At 39.5% G+C, this 18,672-nt stretch overlaps 1 protein-coding gene across 2 annotated transcripts in view; it reads right to left on the reverse strand.

Moving 5' to 3' along the window:
* LOC122809322 (RNA-binding protein 10-like) overlaps positions 1-18,672 on the reverse strand; it is a 1,914,178-nt gene that overhangs the window by 490,826 nt on the left and 1,404,680 nt on the right. For both annotated transcript variants that reach the window (XM_044080723.1, XM_044080722.1), the window contains exon 17: positions 7,951-8,042. In XM_044080723.1, the coding sequence (XP_043936658.1) occupies positions 7,951-8,042 (92 nt within the window). The remainder of the gene's footprint in view (positions 1-7,950; positions 8,043-18,672) is intronic.

Consider the following 18,672-nt stretch of genomic DNA (forward strand, 5'->3'; position numbering starts at 1 on the left):
TCTGATCTAAAAAAATACTGGCATACTTGATCGAAAACTCATTTAATCTAAATCACAAATCCATCCATGACCCCCCCCCTCCCCATTTTTGTACATGGGATTGCGGTTCAACATCAGTAGTGATTACAGCCAATCTAAATCACAAATGACGGAATCATACTTAATGGAAAACTGTGTTGGACTGCAGAAAATTACTATTGGTTTGATTCTCGAGCATGGGAAGTGTAATGAAAATTAGTGCTGATCAATATTAGTTTTTTGGTAATGCTCACTGTTAAGCTGCACTTCCACATCTAGAAGTTTCTGTATTTGTACTAGCAGTAATTGATCCTGGACTATTGTCTTTTCTCCATGGTTTTAAAAATGTGGAATATATTTAAGTTAGGATACATGTTTGGGGGGGGGGGGCTTTCCTGTACCCACACTCTCCCCCACATGAGATGTGCAGATGGTTCATGCCCCCAGTAAAGGAAAAGCTTTTGGAGATGCATTTAGTGTATGTGACATTTTCAGTGACATGAATTTGATGGTTTAGATCAATTGAGTTTTCAATTGGGGAGTCCTAAGTAAAAGACCTGCTCTGGTAGAGTTTTTTTGTTGAATCTAGAACAGAAGCTGCTATTAAACAGCAGATAATTAGCAGGGCCTATAAAACATGGCATATCTATAAGAATCGATCAGACGATATTAGAAAGGATGGGGAGGACAGACTGGAAAATCAGTTTACCAGGAAACAATCTGAAAAAATACGTATGGCTCCCAAGTATGAAAAAAGTCTGGAATGCTTAAAATCCTTGCTTGAAAGTATCTGCATACGCATTTTTATACCCCAAGGAGACTTCAAAGAATGTTTCCTCAGGTAGACAGCAAATGCTGGTCGTATGATGGATAAGAAAAAAGTAACTGGGAACATTTATATATTTGAGTGTAATGAGATAGCAGACTTGAAAAATTCCCCACAGAATACTCTTGTCAGGAATACTAGGGTAGAAATGGCTGTAACTAAGGACATTTTATTTTTGAGCTAGGACACAATACTAACTGCCTAGATATAGTAAGGTCCTATTACAGGTTCATAGGTAGGTACTAGACTATCTGCCCAAAGGCATTTATAAGCCTAGCCAGAATGTGTTGGCTTTCGCCACCCCCTTAGATTAGTTCCCTGTGCCTCTAACCAGCACAGACACTGAAGTGATCCTCAGGGTAAACATTCTGTTTCCTATCCACTCGTCAAGGTTTCTCTTGGAGTGCTAGCGAGGAGCTCTGCCTAATGCAGAATGGAATCTTGTTCCAAAGCATGGGAAGTCTCTGGGACAGGAATCTATCCCTCCAGCATGTCCTATTTATTGTTGTGAGGTTTAGATCCCTAGAGCGTGTGGCTCGAGGGGATAAGGTTTTCTTTAGGTGGAGCATGTCCATCAATTCTGGGTTGGACATGGCCTTGTATGTCAGGCAGAGATCACCTCTGAGCAGGCAGTATGCAACAGAGTACAGCTGGAGTTTCTTCAGTCGAACTGCATACGGCATCTGTTTGGGGCCAGTGATCCTCTTGGTGAGGTACATCTGTGGTCTTTCCAGCTGTTGCAGGTGTCTTGTAAGGTACATCACAAATGGGGCGTTGTACTCTATTATGGGTCTGATGAGTGATGAGTAGAGGGGCACAATGACCTCTTCTGATCTGGATGCAAACCCTTCTGTGATTAGGTGGGCCACATAGGATTTTCTAACCACTTTGGCAATGTGATTATCAAAGGAGAGATTACTATCTACTTGGGTCCCCAGAACCCTTATTACGCTTTCCGTATTTAGGGGACTACCACCTATGTGGTAGTTTGTGGGTACTTTATTTCCAAAGGGAATAACTATGCACTTTTTGGCATTTAGCTTGACGCCATGATTTTGACACAAGGTATCTGTCTCAGTGAGACCCTTTTGGAGGATGTCTGTGTCACCCGGAGAGTCAATTATAGCCCCCCTAGTTTGCAAACATGGTCAGCCATAGTCCTCCTGTGCTTGTCTGTACCTCTGAGAAGTATACGCCAAACAGGAAGGGTCCTAGGACTGAGCCTTGGGGAATGCCACTTGTAACCGGTTTAGAGTCAGACCTAGCTCCCGCAACTCTCACCATGTGGGTTCTGTCCGTGAGCCAATTGGCAACCCATCTTGTGACATAGGGGTTTATGTTCAGGCTGGTGAGCTTGTCTATAATACCAGAATGGGGAATGGTGTCGAAGGCCTTTGCAAGGTCTAGGTAGGCTGTGTGTACCACACCACCTTTCCCTCATCTATAGCCTTGGAAACTGTCTAAAAGAAGTCGACCAGGTTTAGGAGGCATGATCTGCCCTTAAAGATGAACTGGGTAGGGTCCAGTGTTTGGAGGTTCCCAATGTCTCTGTTGAGTTCCATGATGATGCACTCCATAGCCTTGCAGACCAAGCTAGTCAGGCTTATAGGGCGATAGTTCCTGGGGTCTGTTGTGGCTCCACCTTTGTGGAGCAGAACAGCCATTGCTGTGCACCACTCTATGGGTACGTAGCCTGTGGAGAGGCTGCGTTTGAACAGTGTGTTTAGGTGAGGGGTTAGTTCGTCTTTGAGCTCGTGTAGGACGCAGCCTGGGACACCGTCCGGTCCCAGTAATGCTGTGTTTTTGGCTTTGGAGGGGGCTATTTTTACCTGAATGTCTGTGATTTCAGGGGCTCTACATTCTTATGGTATGGTTATGGGCCCTTTTGGGGGTGAGAGGGGGGGGTGACGTTTGCACTGAACCTGTCTGCAGGATACTGGCAATACTGGTTGGTTCAGTGTATTTTGTGCCATTCTGCACTAACACCGAGCAGATCTGAGCATTGCCACTTAGATTCTTGATATAGCTAAAGAGTGCCTTGTGGTTATCTTTGGAGTCCTTGGCAAGTTTTCTTTCAAAGCTCACCTTGGACAATTTTATGAAGAATTGTAGTTTCTTGGTGATACTGATCAGGGATGTCTTCCCTTCTTGGGATTTTACTCTTTTCTGTACTAGTTTTCTCCTTCTATTGTATAGCTTGTTTATGGCAGGGGTCCACCAGACTGGTTTCCTTTTCTTGGAGGAGTGAGCAAGTTTAATTCTGCTGCTTGCCAATAAAGCCATTTCCAGAAAATGGAAATCAAAGTCTAAACTAACTATTAAGTACTTAATATTATAAAAGAAACCGAATAAATTGAAGAGGGAACTTTAGAAAATGAAATGAACAAATTAGAGAAAAATGTAACTTGGGGAAAAGTCCTACAGAACAATGTTCAGGAGGGAGTGAGGTTTAAGGAAAGGCAGGAAAGTACAGTTGTACAAGTTAAATGTATTGTAACAGTAGATGCTCAAATGATCTTTGCTACAGTACCCCATGCTATATATGGTTTACATCCTGCCAAGGATACAACTGACCAGTGTCTGAAGCTCCAGGGCAACTTCCACACACCCAAACTGTCAGGCAACTCGAGCTGAGCTGACTAAAAGACAAGTTTGGGTGCAAAATCTTTCAGAGCTTTCCTGCCAGAAGACAGAGGAAGACTTCAGCCCCTGAAAAGACAATAAAAAACACACCAAAAAGCAAGGGGTATGGTAGGAGGGAATGGCTACTACAGCAGTGATCACTCAAACATTTGCTGTGATTGTCAAGTTTAACTTGCACAACTGTACTATGTTCATCATATTGAGCTTTCCTGCTTCCATTAGTACCTGCTGCACATCCTCAGTAAATGGGAACCAAAAAGAAATTAATATCCTATTATCTATGCATTCAAATGAAGTTGACTGATGTTGTGGGGTATCAAACACCCCTGCTCTTGTGTGAGCAGATCCAGTATGTGATGAAGCCTGCAGTAACTGCCCTCTGGCCATTTCCAAAAGGAGGCAGAATCACAGCTGCCTGGGCCAAAGGGGAGTCACCATAATGATCCTGAGGGATTCCTTCTGAATCTTCCAACATACCCTGGTTATTAGTGGAAAGGGTGGAAGAAACTGCTCCCCAAGCACAGTCTGAAGTGTTTGGGGTGACTGACTGCTTTGAAGCAGGAAGGGAGAATGGGATAGTAGGGTTTACAGAGATCTGTTGTCTCCACCAAAATAAAACTCTTCTGACAAACCCCAGCACTGGGATTTGAAATTATAGAGAGTGCTGACGCTCGGATGAAAGACATTTCAGATACCACTTCTTGCCAGAAATATCATGAGTATCATACATGCCATTTAGCCAAAAAATCATATAATATTCCCTTGTGATGACCAAAGTCGGAGTGGAAACCCTTAGAAATAGATCTATGTAACTATCTAGTTTTTTCCTGTGGAAGGAAAGCTTTTTTGAACTGTGGTGTATAACCAACATCCCAGGAACACAATCATGTGTGAGAGAGTCAAGAAAGACATTTGAATGTTCCCTTGGAATCCTAGTTTGTGTAAGAGATCTCTCACCAGAGAGAGAGAGAGAGACAGATTCCTGACACTTTGAAAAAGACTATGCAAAGATAAGCAAATCTATTATGGACAACATGGACACACTGTAGCCTACACACTGTAGCCTGCAGTGAGCTGTAAGTGGAGTTTAGAAACTCTGAACAGGCTTGGTGCACTGGATAGTCCAAAGGGTAAGGCAGACAAATGAATGTGATCCAGAAACACAAAACCTTAAGAAATGCCTGAAGTCTGGTTACACAGGAATGGGATGATGAGCATCTTTTAAGTCCAGTGTTGCCAAGAAAATTGGAAGAGGAAAAGGTTAACAAGTAGTGAAGTGACATTTTGAAATTGGGTACCATCAAACAGGTTTAGGAAAAAAAAAGATCCAGAACTGGTCTGAAAGAATTCTCTCCCCAACACTAGGAACATCCATGAATAAAAGCCCTTCTTCACATGGGAAGGAGGAGCTGGTTCTATTCACTCCTTGGGACAGCAGGTGAAGAACCAGTGAATGATTCTGGAGGACAGGGAATGATCCCCTGGAAGGAAAGGAATTGCCTACTACTGCCATCTGTAAACTTTGAAAAATGATTTTTTGGAACCCATTTGCCTGAAACTGTTGCCAAAGAGAAAAATGGAGATTCAAACATACTTACCTGTATTTTGTTGAGACTGCTTATTCTGTTTCGATAAATCTGGATGAGGAGATAGAAAATCCCTTGGAAAATTTAGAAAAGGAGGGCTGAAAAATGTTAGATTCCCTGGATCAGCTTGCCCCTATCATCACACTTTCTGATCACTGCCGCAGCAGACAGGCAAACACAATCTCTATCAAAGGGATAATTTAAAATCTCATTACCATCTGGGAGGTTCTGAGAATGCAGTCATGCAAATGTCTGCAAAATAGTGCTAGTGGCCACAGCCCTGGAAGAAGTATTAACAGAGTCATGCACATACCTTAAACAATGAGTAGTGACCTGTGTAATACAAGAAACTAAGTAATTTAAAGCAGATGTTTCCTCACAAGAAAAAATTACAGATAAAGCATCCCTCATACTTTCACAATTTCCCAGAACAAACTGACATAAAATCAAAGTTGCAGAAGTGCACACTTTCACCCCATCCTTAGCAGACAGGATTTGAATCAAAGCGTTTAGAAATAGTGGGATGAATTAAAGCTATCGTTGCTGGGTCAGGTTTCGAAACAGTGTATAAAAATTAGAAGATTGAGGAACTTTATACACCTTATCTGACTTTTTACGTGACAGCTGGCTGACTAGAAGGAAACTGCATGCAGTATCCTCTAAAGCAGACAGAACACGAAGATTGGCCATAGGGTCAGGAAAACCCTTCTTTAACAAGTCATAATATTTACTGAGGGACTCAGAAACCTCAATGTTCTCCCACTGAAAACAATGGCACAGTCTAGAGACAGTCTCAGTGAAAGAGAAACCCTCAAAGTGAGTATGAGACAGAGCTGCTCTGTCTGAATTAGAAATCTGAAGAACAAACCTACATCCATCCAGGCAGAATCTTGAATCGCTTCAGGAAAAGAGGAATCCCTCTTTCTTTTACGAGAAACTACTTCAAAAAAATCAAAAACCTGAATTAAATCCAGAGTCAGATCCAGTAAACTACTCCTATCCAAAGAAAACTGAAGTGGTATTAGATGCAGGCTTGGTTTTCAGTTTCTTTTAGACAGGAAAAATGGGGCCAATCACGTTAATGACAGCTGCAGCTTCCCAAGGGATGGGCGCAGTACTCTAACACAACATGCAAACTTTTCCTTATCTTTTCCTAAATACACAAGAGTGGTACTCTTGCAAACTGAGGGGATCCCAAAAGCAACAGAGGACATGGCTGACCTCAGGTCCATAGTGGCTGGAGGTACTACACCAGAAAGATCCAGAGTAAAAGATGAGTGGCCTGAGGTATGACAAATGGCCACAGCATAATCACCCACGTGCAGCTGACTGCTTGCTTTATTTTTTATATTGTGGCTAGAAGGACTGACCGTGGGGAATGGTAGTACGTTCCATGATCAAGCTGAAAATGTTACCTCTTTCCCACGGTTGACAAGAAGAAATTACTAATAACCATACCAGTCCATAAGAATTACTTTTTTTTTTTTTAAGAGAAACGTGCAGTAAAAAGCACTTTGAACACTATGCCAGTCACAAAATGTAAAATAAACGCAATCTCGCCACAGAAAAAAAATGAACTCCGTTACTTTACACAAATTTTAAACTGAAAGAAAAAATAAGCACTCCGTTTAAAAGTACTCTACAGCCTCTAGACAGTTCATTAAAACACAACACTCCTAGCTTTAAAATAAACTTTTTCTGAACAGCAAAGTAATAAAACATCAACAAAATAAAAGAAAGTAGTAGTTTTTGCCCCCAAAGGGAACTTACCTGCCCAGCAAAGGAAAGCACAAGCTGACCATCGATCCTCAAAAGCTTCACAGGAGCATACCCTTCTGTGACAGTAAAGCTCTGAAGGGCTTCATACCCAAACTTGCCTTTTATAGTCAGCTCAATTTGAGCTGCCTGACAGTTTGGGCATGTGGAAGGTGCCTTGAAACTTTAGGAGCTGGCCATCTGTTAAATCCCTGGCAGGACATAACCCATACAGTGGCTACTGCAGCATTGACCAATATGAACATCTGAGCAATTTATGTAATGCTGGACTGAAACAGGTTGGTATAAACAAAACATATCTAATGTATAATGCACGTAAATGGAAAAAAACGTCAATATGACTTTCTTTTTTATTAATGTGTGCCTATATCAAGTGATAATTTAATAAAGGTGTTAAAAATGAGGTTTCTATCAAATGTGACTTATCAAATGAACTTTAAATCAAATTAACCAAAAAGAAATATATAAACTTACACACATTTACATACATATGACCATACATAGATATACAGCCATATAAAATAAAGGCACATGTGCAGTAAGCAGCTTCTTCTACATAAATCCAGGGGGGGGAATGGACAGAGGAAGGAGAAAAGACTAGGTAAAGAAGACAGAAAAGTCTGTCATAGAAAGATCATAGCTGCTGGTGGACCCACTTTAGTGGTAGAAAGATCAGAAAGCGTGCAACTTACAAATGTGATAATGAAAAACATTCTACACAGAGAATGTTATTTAAAAAAAAGCAAGCCTGCAAACACAGCACCAAATAGATGCAAACAGGCAGGGATGAAAAGACTGTACAGGAAAGAAAAACAGTTAGAGTACATTAGTATAGCAAGATAAATAATAAATGGTTTCTACAGTGAAACTATGTTAATATTTATGTACAGTAAAACTATGTTAATATGTACAGTGAACTCAAAGTGCTTCATGAGCCAGACTCAAGTACCTGAAACATTCTGCTTTATTTACATCACTGACAAAAAAAAAAAAAACAGGTATGGCAAACTTAACAGAAGTGTGGTAAAAGTACAGTGAAATGGAAATTGTAGCCAACGTAAAAAAAAAATTCAGTGAACAGTTTCAGCTAGAACTTATTACCTGAGAGTTGGGGTCATAGTACAGACCAGTCTGTGGATCATAATAGTATCCAGATGTTTCATCATACTGGAAAGTAGATACATCAGGTGCAGCTAAGGGACGGAAAAAAAAGCGTAAGTTCGAGCAAACAAAAGACTACTTAGAGAAGAAAGTAAATGTAACTGCGTAAAACAAGAGGACTGTTACCCTCATGTAGGAAGAAAATGAGAGCACTTACAACAGATTACTTCTTAAAGTGACCACTGCATTGGTCAGAAGCCTAGGGAAAATCCTTTTCTGTCAAGCAGATGATTCCCAGCATAGACAGCTTCCACATTCAAAGGGAGTTGAGGGGGAGAAAGTACCTCTCCCACCACCTCTAGCAAAGCTCAGACATCAGGTTAAGGCTGTATGTATACACTTCCAAAACCCCCAGCTGATGACCCCTCTACCTGGAAAGGGAGAAGCAGCTGCAATCAAATTCAACTGGAACACAAAGTAATTTCCACCAGAATAACAATCCTAAAGGGCAGGGTAACAATGTAGCAGCTATTCTCCCATCTGCATATTTCCTTTTATCTCGCCGGTAAAATTGTAGCATTTGGAGCACCGCGACTTCACTCTGATTTCAGGAAGATGACACTTGTTTAAGCACCTTTCTGATGCAAAGTTTGCTAAGCATCTTTCAGCAAAATGAAGCTCGTTTTCCAATAGTGTATAAATAGTGGTTACCACACAACAGCGCTGGGAAGCTCAAACAGCTTTAAACGCTGCAATACACTTCAGGCTGCAGCACTTGTGACAGCTGGCAGCAGAAACTGTATTACAGTTTTTAAAGTTGTTAAAGAATCTCTGTCTGTAGCTGCTGTCTGTGAGGAACACCAAGCGTTTACAGCTTTCAAAAACTATAAAACATTTTTGCACTCACTTTTTCTACTCTTGTAGTAGCTAATGAAAGCTCCATGTGCTAAAAGAGTTGTATGGCAGCACTGTGTTAAGCTCTAAAAGCTATAAAACACTTAGCCCTCCTATACTCTTCTCTCTCACTAACTGGTAGTAAATAGAGCTGCAAGTAGCAGAAAGAATTATCAGGTCTCTTCAATCATAACTATGTAGAAGCCCATTCTTGAAATAGAAATTCTTTAACACTTCAGCTTTGTTTTGCTCCACTGTCAAGGATCACTTCCGTGACACCCAGATCAGTCAAATCTTCTACATTCTGCAGAAAAAGCTACCTTTTAAGTCATTCTGTGACTACTCATCGACCTGAAAAAGATGAAGGAAAATTACAAATCCTACCTCAGAAAACCTAGAGGGATGGCAGAGGCAAAGCTGCCTGGCATCTACCATCAATTAATGAAGCATTTTCCCTAAAGGGGCTTGTGCCTACAGAGTGCAATGATGTTCTCTGTAGAGCATAATACATTAACTACTGAAAAATATAGCACATACCGAACTACAAGAGTTTCTAAAAATGCTTTCAACCTTCAACTGAATTATCAAAAAATGCTGGATTTAAGAGCTACAAACCTGAAATCTGAACTCAGATGCCATCACTACTACTTTACCAAAACTAAGTCTGTAATTAGCAAAATCACTACACTTTCATGACCAAAACAGGCTATGGGACTTTATAAAAAGCATTTAATACAAACAGCACCTAACTCAGTGGAACAAATGGAAGCAGACAGGATACAGCTCTTCATGTCAAACATTAACACTGTAAGACACTTCTGATGTCTCTGCCCTATAAACAGAACACTCAAGATTCATGACCTCTACTGGGTTCCAGACAGTCTGGACAGATTTTTCAAACAAAAAGAGGTAGTAAGATTTTGGTGGCCACCAGGTAGAGCAGTTACTAAATGGGTCCAAAATTTATGCTGATCATAAATTGGATACATAGAAAAAAATGTACTGGTAGAAAAAAAATTGCCAACGCACAGAAAACTTTTCATGACTGCAAAACAACTTCACAGCATCCTTCCTTCAGCATTAGCTTGAAACTTGACTTAAAACAGAATAGCAACCTGGGCTCTACTCTTACTTTTTGAAGCAAGGTCTACCAAATGTTACTCCACTTTCCAACACTTAATAGCATGTAATTTATGCCTTGCATAATCCACAGCATGACTGATTTGTCTAGAAGAGAAAAAATCCCCAACCTTTGCAGACATCAATCAATATTACCAAAATACACATACCAACATAAGTGACAATGGTTAAAAAGAGCTTGCAGTATTAGCAATGATCTTGTAACTAACATTTACAGTTATGAACACCATCCTCATAGAAAGGTAACAAGTTCATCATGCAAAAAAGGGAAGCAGCATTTGGCAAACACACTGCATGCTGAAGTCCAAATGAGAAAATGAAGATGGAATTCAAGGTACCAGTGGCAATGTGCAAATTAGTGTTAAAATAGCCATCATCTGTATCCAACATTGTCACAACAGTTCTGTTCTATATAGGAAAGAACACATTCAGAATCAACAAACCAAATTATCTTCCATAAATGAACTTGCTCAGATTTGATAATTCTAGACATGGCCTTAAGGTCTTGTAATTTTTTTGGAACAAGGAACACTTTGAAGAAAGAATACAGTAACTGGAAGGCTTCCCCTTACTGCATTCATTCTCAGCAATGTCCATATAAAATACAAGGCTCAAGCTGTGTATACTGATGATAGACTCCAGTTCATGAGAGTTTTGTTTAGCATGCAAGTGGATGAAAGACATAGCTGCTATTAGGCAAAGCACACACATCTTCAGAGGTCATGTCTCACTGCTAGTCTAAACATAAAATAGCATCAGCAAGTGAAGTGAGTATGCGTCTGTAGGGAGTTGGGAGGTTGAGACGAGGAAAAGATCTGGATCACCCATCCAGTGTAATGATGCTGCCAAGGTCTGTCTATGCTCTGTACTTCCTTCACAGACCTGTGAAATCCTTAGCCAGTAAAGCAATGCCAATGGTACCAAGGATCTCCAAATCTCCTTCCTTGCCCTCATGTAGTACTGAGAGGAATGTTAGTGCCATGGAAGGGCATCTAGTAGTGATAATCAGACGGGAGGAACCAGGGAACCTTTCACGTGAAGCAGAGTGAGATGCTGGTGGTGCAAATAGAAGTTAAGAAGCCTGTTTCCAGTTACTCAGTGATGCACACAACTCATTTGCCTTCATATGGCATGAAGAAAGAGGTAAAAGAGAAGCAGCATCCTTGTGAAAGTCACTGGCTGTATACACCTTTTCTTATTCAATTCAGATTGCAAACGAGTTATTTTTTATAGGGAAGGAAGTCCTTAAGTTTAGTAAGCAAAAACTATCTGCAGTTAACTAATTTCTTTAAATGAAGATCTCCCTTCAACAATATCATATGCTAACTGCCCACACAAGAAATCTAATATTAATGAAGCATTAGATAATTTGGCTTAAGACAGCCACACTTTAAAACTAAGCTCAGAGTCAAACAAGCACGCCTTCTCAAAACTACCCCTTAAAGAAGCCACCTGATGGTTCATCCACATCAGGTGTGCACTAGTAGTCTGCCTGAAGAAACACCTAGCTTCTTTGCTCTATTTACAACATTATTAACAGATTGTGCATTTTCCAGATTCTGTTCTAAAAATGGAACAGTAACATGATACCATCTGAACTAAACAATTCGGCCTCCTAGTTGCTAAGGCACTAAGGTTGTATACTTTTATAATCCCTATCAAGTAATCAAGAATCCTTACAGATATTGAAAGACAGCAACAAGGTCTGCCTTGCGTGAAATGTACAAGTGTCTTGTCTATCAAACAAAAACAGTTATCCTGTCAGCATATACAAGCTTTCAAATCATCCTTATAGTCTAATAGGAGAAACAGCCCAAACTGAATGACGGCTGCATCAACTTTAATTTTCTTACTGGGATAAAGAGGATTCCTTACAAGCCACAGCAGGAAATTTCTTTAGGAAAAAAGTCCAAGCTATAAACCAACTTCCTCTTCCAACTTAAAATTTTGGAGTGACAGACTGTCCCCCAAAAGGTGTTGGATCAGATGGACAAAGATAGGGCAAGAAGGGGGGGATCCCCAATAACTTCCCTAATGAAGGCCCCCCTCTCAGTAAACTCTAGCCCTCCAATATGAGGGAAAGAATGGTCTACTGGCCAGGAGGAGGCAGATGACTCAAAGGTTGCAAGGGGCAAAAAAAACTGCTTAAAAATTATTCCACAAAATGTGAGATATTCTCGAAAAACTTCAGCAGTGGACACCCTGAATATTAATAAGAATTATCCTTAATAGAAAACTGACAATAAGCATCATTTAAGAAACTTCAGTCTTAGACCATCATGGTACTTGCAAAATCTACTTGGTGTAATAGACACCAATACAGGTTCTTGCAGTCTCATTAGTGTTATAATCCATGGAATGCTCCGATAAAAACTGGTATCAAAAAAATTAAGGAATTATTTGTGTGAATGGAGAGCTGATGTTGCCACTGCATTTTTAAGTCTGCTTTGAGTACTAGACCTTAACAAACGCACCTTAAAGTAAGCCAATAACAGAGACATGACTTAAAGGTTACTTAAGTACGAAAGAATCTGCTGAACAAAGGCTTTTACATGGTAAGCAATGTACCAATGAGAGAACCTTTTCCACCTGCCTAAGTGATTTTCATGAAATGGGCCTCTGGGCTTCTTTCAGATTAAAAAGGATCTCTGGAGGAAGTCTCAATCTAGTCAACCTATCTTCCAAGCTGGAAGCTAGAGAATGGCCAGGATGCATTTCAAAATGTGTCAAAAGAGAGCAGCTCAAGGGAGATGTTACGGGCGTGACACCCCCCCCCCTTTTTTTTATTAGTTTCTCTTTTTTTATTTAGTCTGAGGAATAACCACCAAGGCAGAGAGGGCTATAAGAATTAGCTTTGTGGGCTTTCATTAAGACTCTGGAGATCAATGGTATGGTTGGTAAGACATAAAAGACCCTGCCTCCAGCAGATGGAGAATGTATTAATCACCCAAGCCTGCTTTCCATGGGGAAAAATGAGCACAGCCTCCTGTCTTGTAAATTCTAAAAGGTGCCAAACAAATAGACTGGGAACTATTAACATGTGCGAGATTTGACTGCCAGCGAATTTAAGCTCCATTCATGGGGGATGGCTATAAATCTGCTAAGCTGGTCTATTGTGGTACATTCTGAGGGTGTGTAGATACTGTATCATCTTGAGGAGAAGGCAGTGTTAAGTGCAGAGCTTTTTTCATGCCAGCACTGCTATTCTGCAGTCTCAATAAGAGTCTGTTCCCCCCTATTTGATGTACTGCATTCCCAGTGGTTATCTGTGACAATAAGGCTGTACCCATTTCTAAATAACTTTGAAGGCTTTCAAGACAAAGCAGAATCTTTCAAGAAAGGAATTTGTAACAGCTGATCTGAAAGCAAAGGTGTTATTTCTGAGAATAGGGGAATGAAGCTCAAGTCACATGCAGGAGAAGGAACATGTTTTGCTAGTGCCCTCAATGCAGTATATTCCTTCACAAACTGGTTCACTACAAGTACAATTGCTAAAGATGGTTCTAAAGGACCAAGCAACTGTAAATGGCCAACAGGTTTACTTTACATGAAATAGGAAAACTCTGTAAAATAGGATAGAGATATAAAGGAAAGCCTGTTGAATCAAAGGTACATTGCGAAAAATGCCAATATGTCCACAAAGACAGAATCCAGTCCACATTACTATAATGGATTTTCTGGTACTAGGCTTTCTAACCTCTGTAATAATCCACTGGATTTCAGGAGGGCATATCTTAACTCTTTCAGGTTAGCAACTTAAAGCTGTGATAGAAGGTGGCATGAAATGGAGAGGAACCTAGATTTAGCTCTGTGCAAATGTTTCAGCAAGGTGAACAAGCATCACGTAGGCCAGACTGCTGCTATCACTATCGAGCAGGCCCCTTCATGTACAACTTCTCTCAATACCATAGGTAACACAGGTAGGAACGTTAAAGGATAAAATAAATTCCTAACCAAAGGAAAAGGAAACCTGCCTACTGCTGTGCTTCAGTGGTACCTGGAGTAGAATTTTGATATCAGGGGTGTCTGCAGGGAGGTAAACAGAGCCATCTTTAAGTGGCCCACAGCAAAAATTTTCCTGTGGAAGGTGCTCTGAATTAACTTGCTCATGGGAACTAGGAGTAGAACTGCTTAGATGACCCAAAGTTCTCTGTGCTGACAGACTGCAATAAACATGAAGATGGATGTTCTGTTTTTGGTGTCAGTTCTCAGGAAGTCATCATACGCTTGTCTGCAGAGGAGACAGGAGTAAGTGCCCCTGCTTGCTAATATGGCACATCACTGTGGTATTATCTTTGACTACTCCAATGATCTCAAATCATAAAACCTATCTGAAAAGCATTCATGATGGCCCATCACTGCTGTCACACTGATGTGTGTGGCATTATCCCTATTCTGAATCACTTGGACTCTCTTAAGGTATGTGTTATCACTCTCTAAGCCATGTCAGAGATGTCTGAAAAAAGAAGTTAAGTCTTACCATAATGTTCCATCTGTGTTGTCAGTCTTCTCTTATCCTTAACTGTGCATTTGTTTCTCTATCTCGGAACCGACTCGGATGTTATTCCAGCTTACACCTTCCAAAAACTCTTGAGCTTAGCTTTACCCATTATGCTCCTCTCAGGATTACCTCAGATAGAATTTGCACCAGATAGTAACAGACAGAAAATAACAGATCAGAGACCATTTCTGTATTCATAACAATAAATTAAATTTATTGGGATAGATCCATTCCACCAAGAAGCCTAAAGGGCAGGGGGAAGGAGGGTGGGGAAGTAAAGGATAAGTGAAGATTGACAACACAGGTGGAACGTTAGGGTAAGACAACTTTATCTGATGCTGTCAATCTTCACTTAATCCTTGACTGTGGGACAGAGTCCCCAGCTACCTAAATACTGGGAGGTCTCATGGAAGTATATTACTGAGCACCATCGAAATAATGACGCTAGTCTCTGGAGACCAGATCCAACTTGTAATGAGTAATAAAGGTATGTGGAGATGTCCAAGCAGCCGCTGCATATATCATCTAAAGAGGTTGTGGCATGGACGACTGTGGAAGCTGCTACTGCTCTTGTAGAATGTGCCTTTATAGGTCCCGGCGGCTGCACATTTCTTTTGCTGCAGATGAAGGTTATGCAGTCCTTAGGCCATCTAGCCAAAATAACATTAGAAACTGGTTTGCCTAGAGAAGTAGGAGAACGACACAAACAAATAGTCAGATTTTCTAAAGTCTTTTGTTCTGTGAAGGTAAAAACATAATTGCCTGTGAACATCTAGCAAATGCAGACAATATTCTCCTTTATTTTAAAACTTCAGAAAAAAAACTGGAAAGTGTATAGTCTGATATTAGTGTCAAGGTAATACTTTTGGTAAAAATGATGGATTTGCTCATAAAGAAACCCTGTCATGACAGATTAGGTAAGGAGGCTTGCAAGATAAGGCCTGTAGCTCAGATATTATCCTAGCTGAAGTAATAGCAACCAAAAAGGAGGTTTTTCCAGGACAAATACTTGAAATTGCAATTTGCAGATGGTTCAAATGTTTGAGTAATTAGAGCCAATAGCACCAGATTCAAATCCCATGGTGTAGACGGGTCTTTATATGGAGATCTAAGCAATAAGGTTCCTTTCAAAAAGGCTTTACAGAGTTTGTGCAACATTAGAGCTGCATCATTTAGATACATATACACACATACATGTATATGTGTGTGTGTGTGTATATATATATATATATATATATATATATATATATATATATATATATATATATATATATATATATATGTGTGTGTGTATATATATATATATATATATATATATATATATATATATATATATATATATATATATATATATATATATATATATATATATGTTTGTGTGTATGTGAGTGTGTGTGTGCTTGTGTGTATATATACACACACACACACACGTATATGTGGATAGGTAAGTAGAAAGCACCACAGTCGAGCTGGATATATGCAACAGTTTATTCAGTTCCAAACACCGAACACAAAGTGAAAAGACCCACACTTAACGCTGTAAAAGTACAAGTAACGTTTTCGTCATCAACATCAGATAAATTTCACAATCCAATAATTCCCTTTATATAGACACACTAATTACAATTAAACCAAATAAATCAATTAATCAATTAATGTAAACAGGATGTCATTAAAAACTGTCCTTATATGGTCATGTCAGTGTTATTATTTTTAAACTGTTAATTGATGTGAAATTATTCTTAAGAAAGAAAAATTTAGAACTTTTATTCAATGGAAAGGTAACTAAATCCAAAGAAAATAGCTTGGTACGTAGTAGTATATTCAATCCACCACTGCACCCCCAATTGAGGAATTTTGAACTAAAACTTGAAAATGAATTAAGGACTGGTTTGAAAAAACAATTTGTACACCCTAACTTAACATCTTCTGAACAGGAAGTTTTAAATGTTTTAATAAACAACAAAAATTTAAGGGTGATGAAACCGGACAAGGGTGGGGGTGTAGTATTTATGGATTGTATTCAATATGAAGGTAAAATGATGGAGATTTTGAGTGACACTGAAAAATATTCTAGAACATCAATTTATTTATTTATTTTATTTATTTTACATTTGTTGACCGGGCTAGTCTAGCTGGATATATGTCCATTTTCAGTAGAGGCCCGGGGAGATAAGCTCTGTTTATAAAATTTTAATGATACTAAGTAAAAACTATTAAGAACTACATGCAAATATAATAACATAATAATAGGCTTAAAAAAAACATTTTTGAAAAGAAAATAAACAAGTGGTACAAAAGTGGTGGAGTGAACAAAGTATTGTAGAACATGACAACAAGAAGTTTACAATAAACATGTACAGAGAGAGGGATAAAGGAAAATAGATGAAGAGAAAGTGAACTTAGTCAGGGGTGAAGTAAGTCAGATGACAAGAAGTAAAAAGTTAGTCAGGATTAGTACAGGGGCACAGCCATTGTGTTTTGAGGTAAAGCTTGAGTTTCTTTTTAAAGAGAGACTTTGAGGGAATAGATGAGAGTTCAGAGGGAAGCAGGTTCCAATATTTTCCAACAGTGTTTGAGAAAAGAGAGTCTCCGGCCTTGTTGTTTGACTTGACAGTGTTTATAAGAAGTTTGTGTGCAGATCTCAGGGACTTTAGGTTGTGGTATGGGTGAATCAGGCTTGATAGTATAGGGGTTTTGTCAGGTTGATAAAGAATTTGATGGGCTATGCTAAGCTGGTTAATTTTTAGTTGCTGTTGATATTCCAGCCAGCCTAGTTGTTTTAAATTAGTACAGTGGTGGGTTCTGTAAGGGTTTCCTGTGGCAAATCTGGCTATGTTGTGGCAGGAGTTTCCTAGTTTTGACAGATTTTTTTTTTTTTTGATAATTTGGTAAAAATGGGGGAGGCATAGTGAAGGAGTGAGATAAGGTGGGAGTGGGCTATAGTTGTTCTAGATTCTGGAGTGAGGAAAGGTTTGATTCTGTAAAGAGAGACTATTTTTTTGTTAATGGTTTTTAGTGTGTTGTTAATATGGGCATCGAAGTTAAGGTTGTTGTCAATGGTGATGCCTAATAGTTTGGTAGTAGACTCTTGTGATATAGGTGTGTCATTTGTTGACGTTATAGTGAAATCAATGAGGGGAGATTTGCTCGAAGGTGTAAAGAGGAGCAGTTTAGTTTTTTTAGGGTTGAGTAGTAGACAATGCTGGGAAAACCAGTCTTCTACAGAGTTAAATATGTGTTGTGTGAGGGAGTGAAGGTGTGATACAGATGTGGCTGAACAGATAAGCGTTGAATCGTCTGCGTACTGTATACATGTGGCTTGGGGAGCCACATGGTGTAGGTCATTAATAAATAAAGAAAATAGGAGAGGACCTAGTATAGACCCTTGAGGGACTCCAATGTTGACAGGTAGCTGGGAGGATAGAGTAGAGTTCCAGAGTACTGCTTGATGTCTGTTTTTTTAAGTAGGACTTAAACCAGTTAATGGATTGGGTATCAATTGATGTGGATTACAGAATGTGAATGAGTATTTGGTGGTTGACCATGTCAAAGGCTTTGGATAGATCTAAGAAAAGTGCTGAGGAGAGGGTGTTACTGTTGCGATTTTTGTTGATCGTGTCTGTAAAGGAGAGGAGGGCAGTGGTGGTACTGTGGGATGGTCTGAAACCGTGTTGGGTGTTAGAGAGTAGGTTATTATGGAGAAAGTGTTGAAGCAGTTGTTTGTGTATACACCTTTCCATGATCTTAGATAAGGCTGAAAGAAGGGCTATGGGCGGTAATTAGATATTTCAGTAGAATTTCCACCCTTATGGAGTGGGATAATGTGGGAGACTTTCCAAAGTTTAGGGACATATCCTTCAGTGATGGTTCTATTGATCAGAATTGAAATTGGGAAGGCTATTGCTTTAGCTGCTAATTGCAAGTATTCTGCAGGTAATAGGTCAGCAGAGGGAGTACATGGTTTGAGTTTTTTTAGAAGGGAGAGAATATAAGTTGTTGGGACTGGTTGATGAAATTAACATTGCATATAGGAAAATACAGTTAGTATTATATGACTTATTAATTGAAGGATCTATAGATATGCAAACATATAAATATTTGCTTGTTGAAAAACCAAAAGTCCCTTCTATATTTGGAATTCCTAAGGTGCATAAAAATAGTAATGATCCACCACTTAGAGCCAT

The sequence above is a fragment of the Protopterus annectens genome, chromosome 8.part0, assembly GCF_019279795.1.
Source record: "Protopterus annectens isolate FY-2018-M chromosome 8.part0, PAN1.0, whole genome shotgun sequence".
NCBI lineage: Eukaryota > Metazoa > Chordata > Ceratodontiformes > Protopteridae > Protopterus > Protopterus annectens.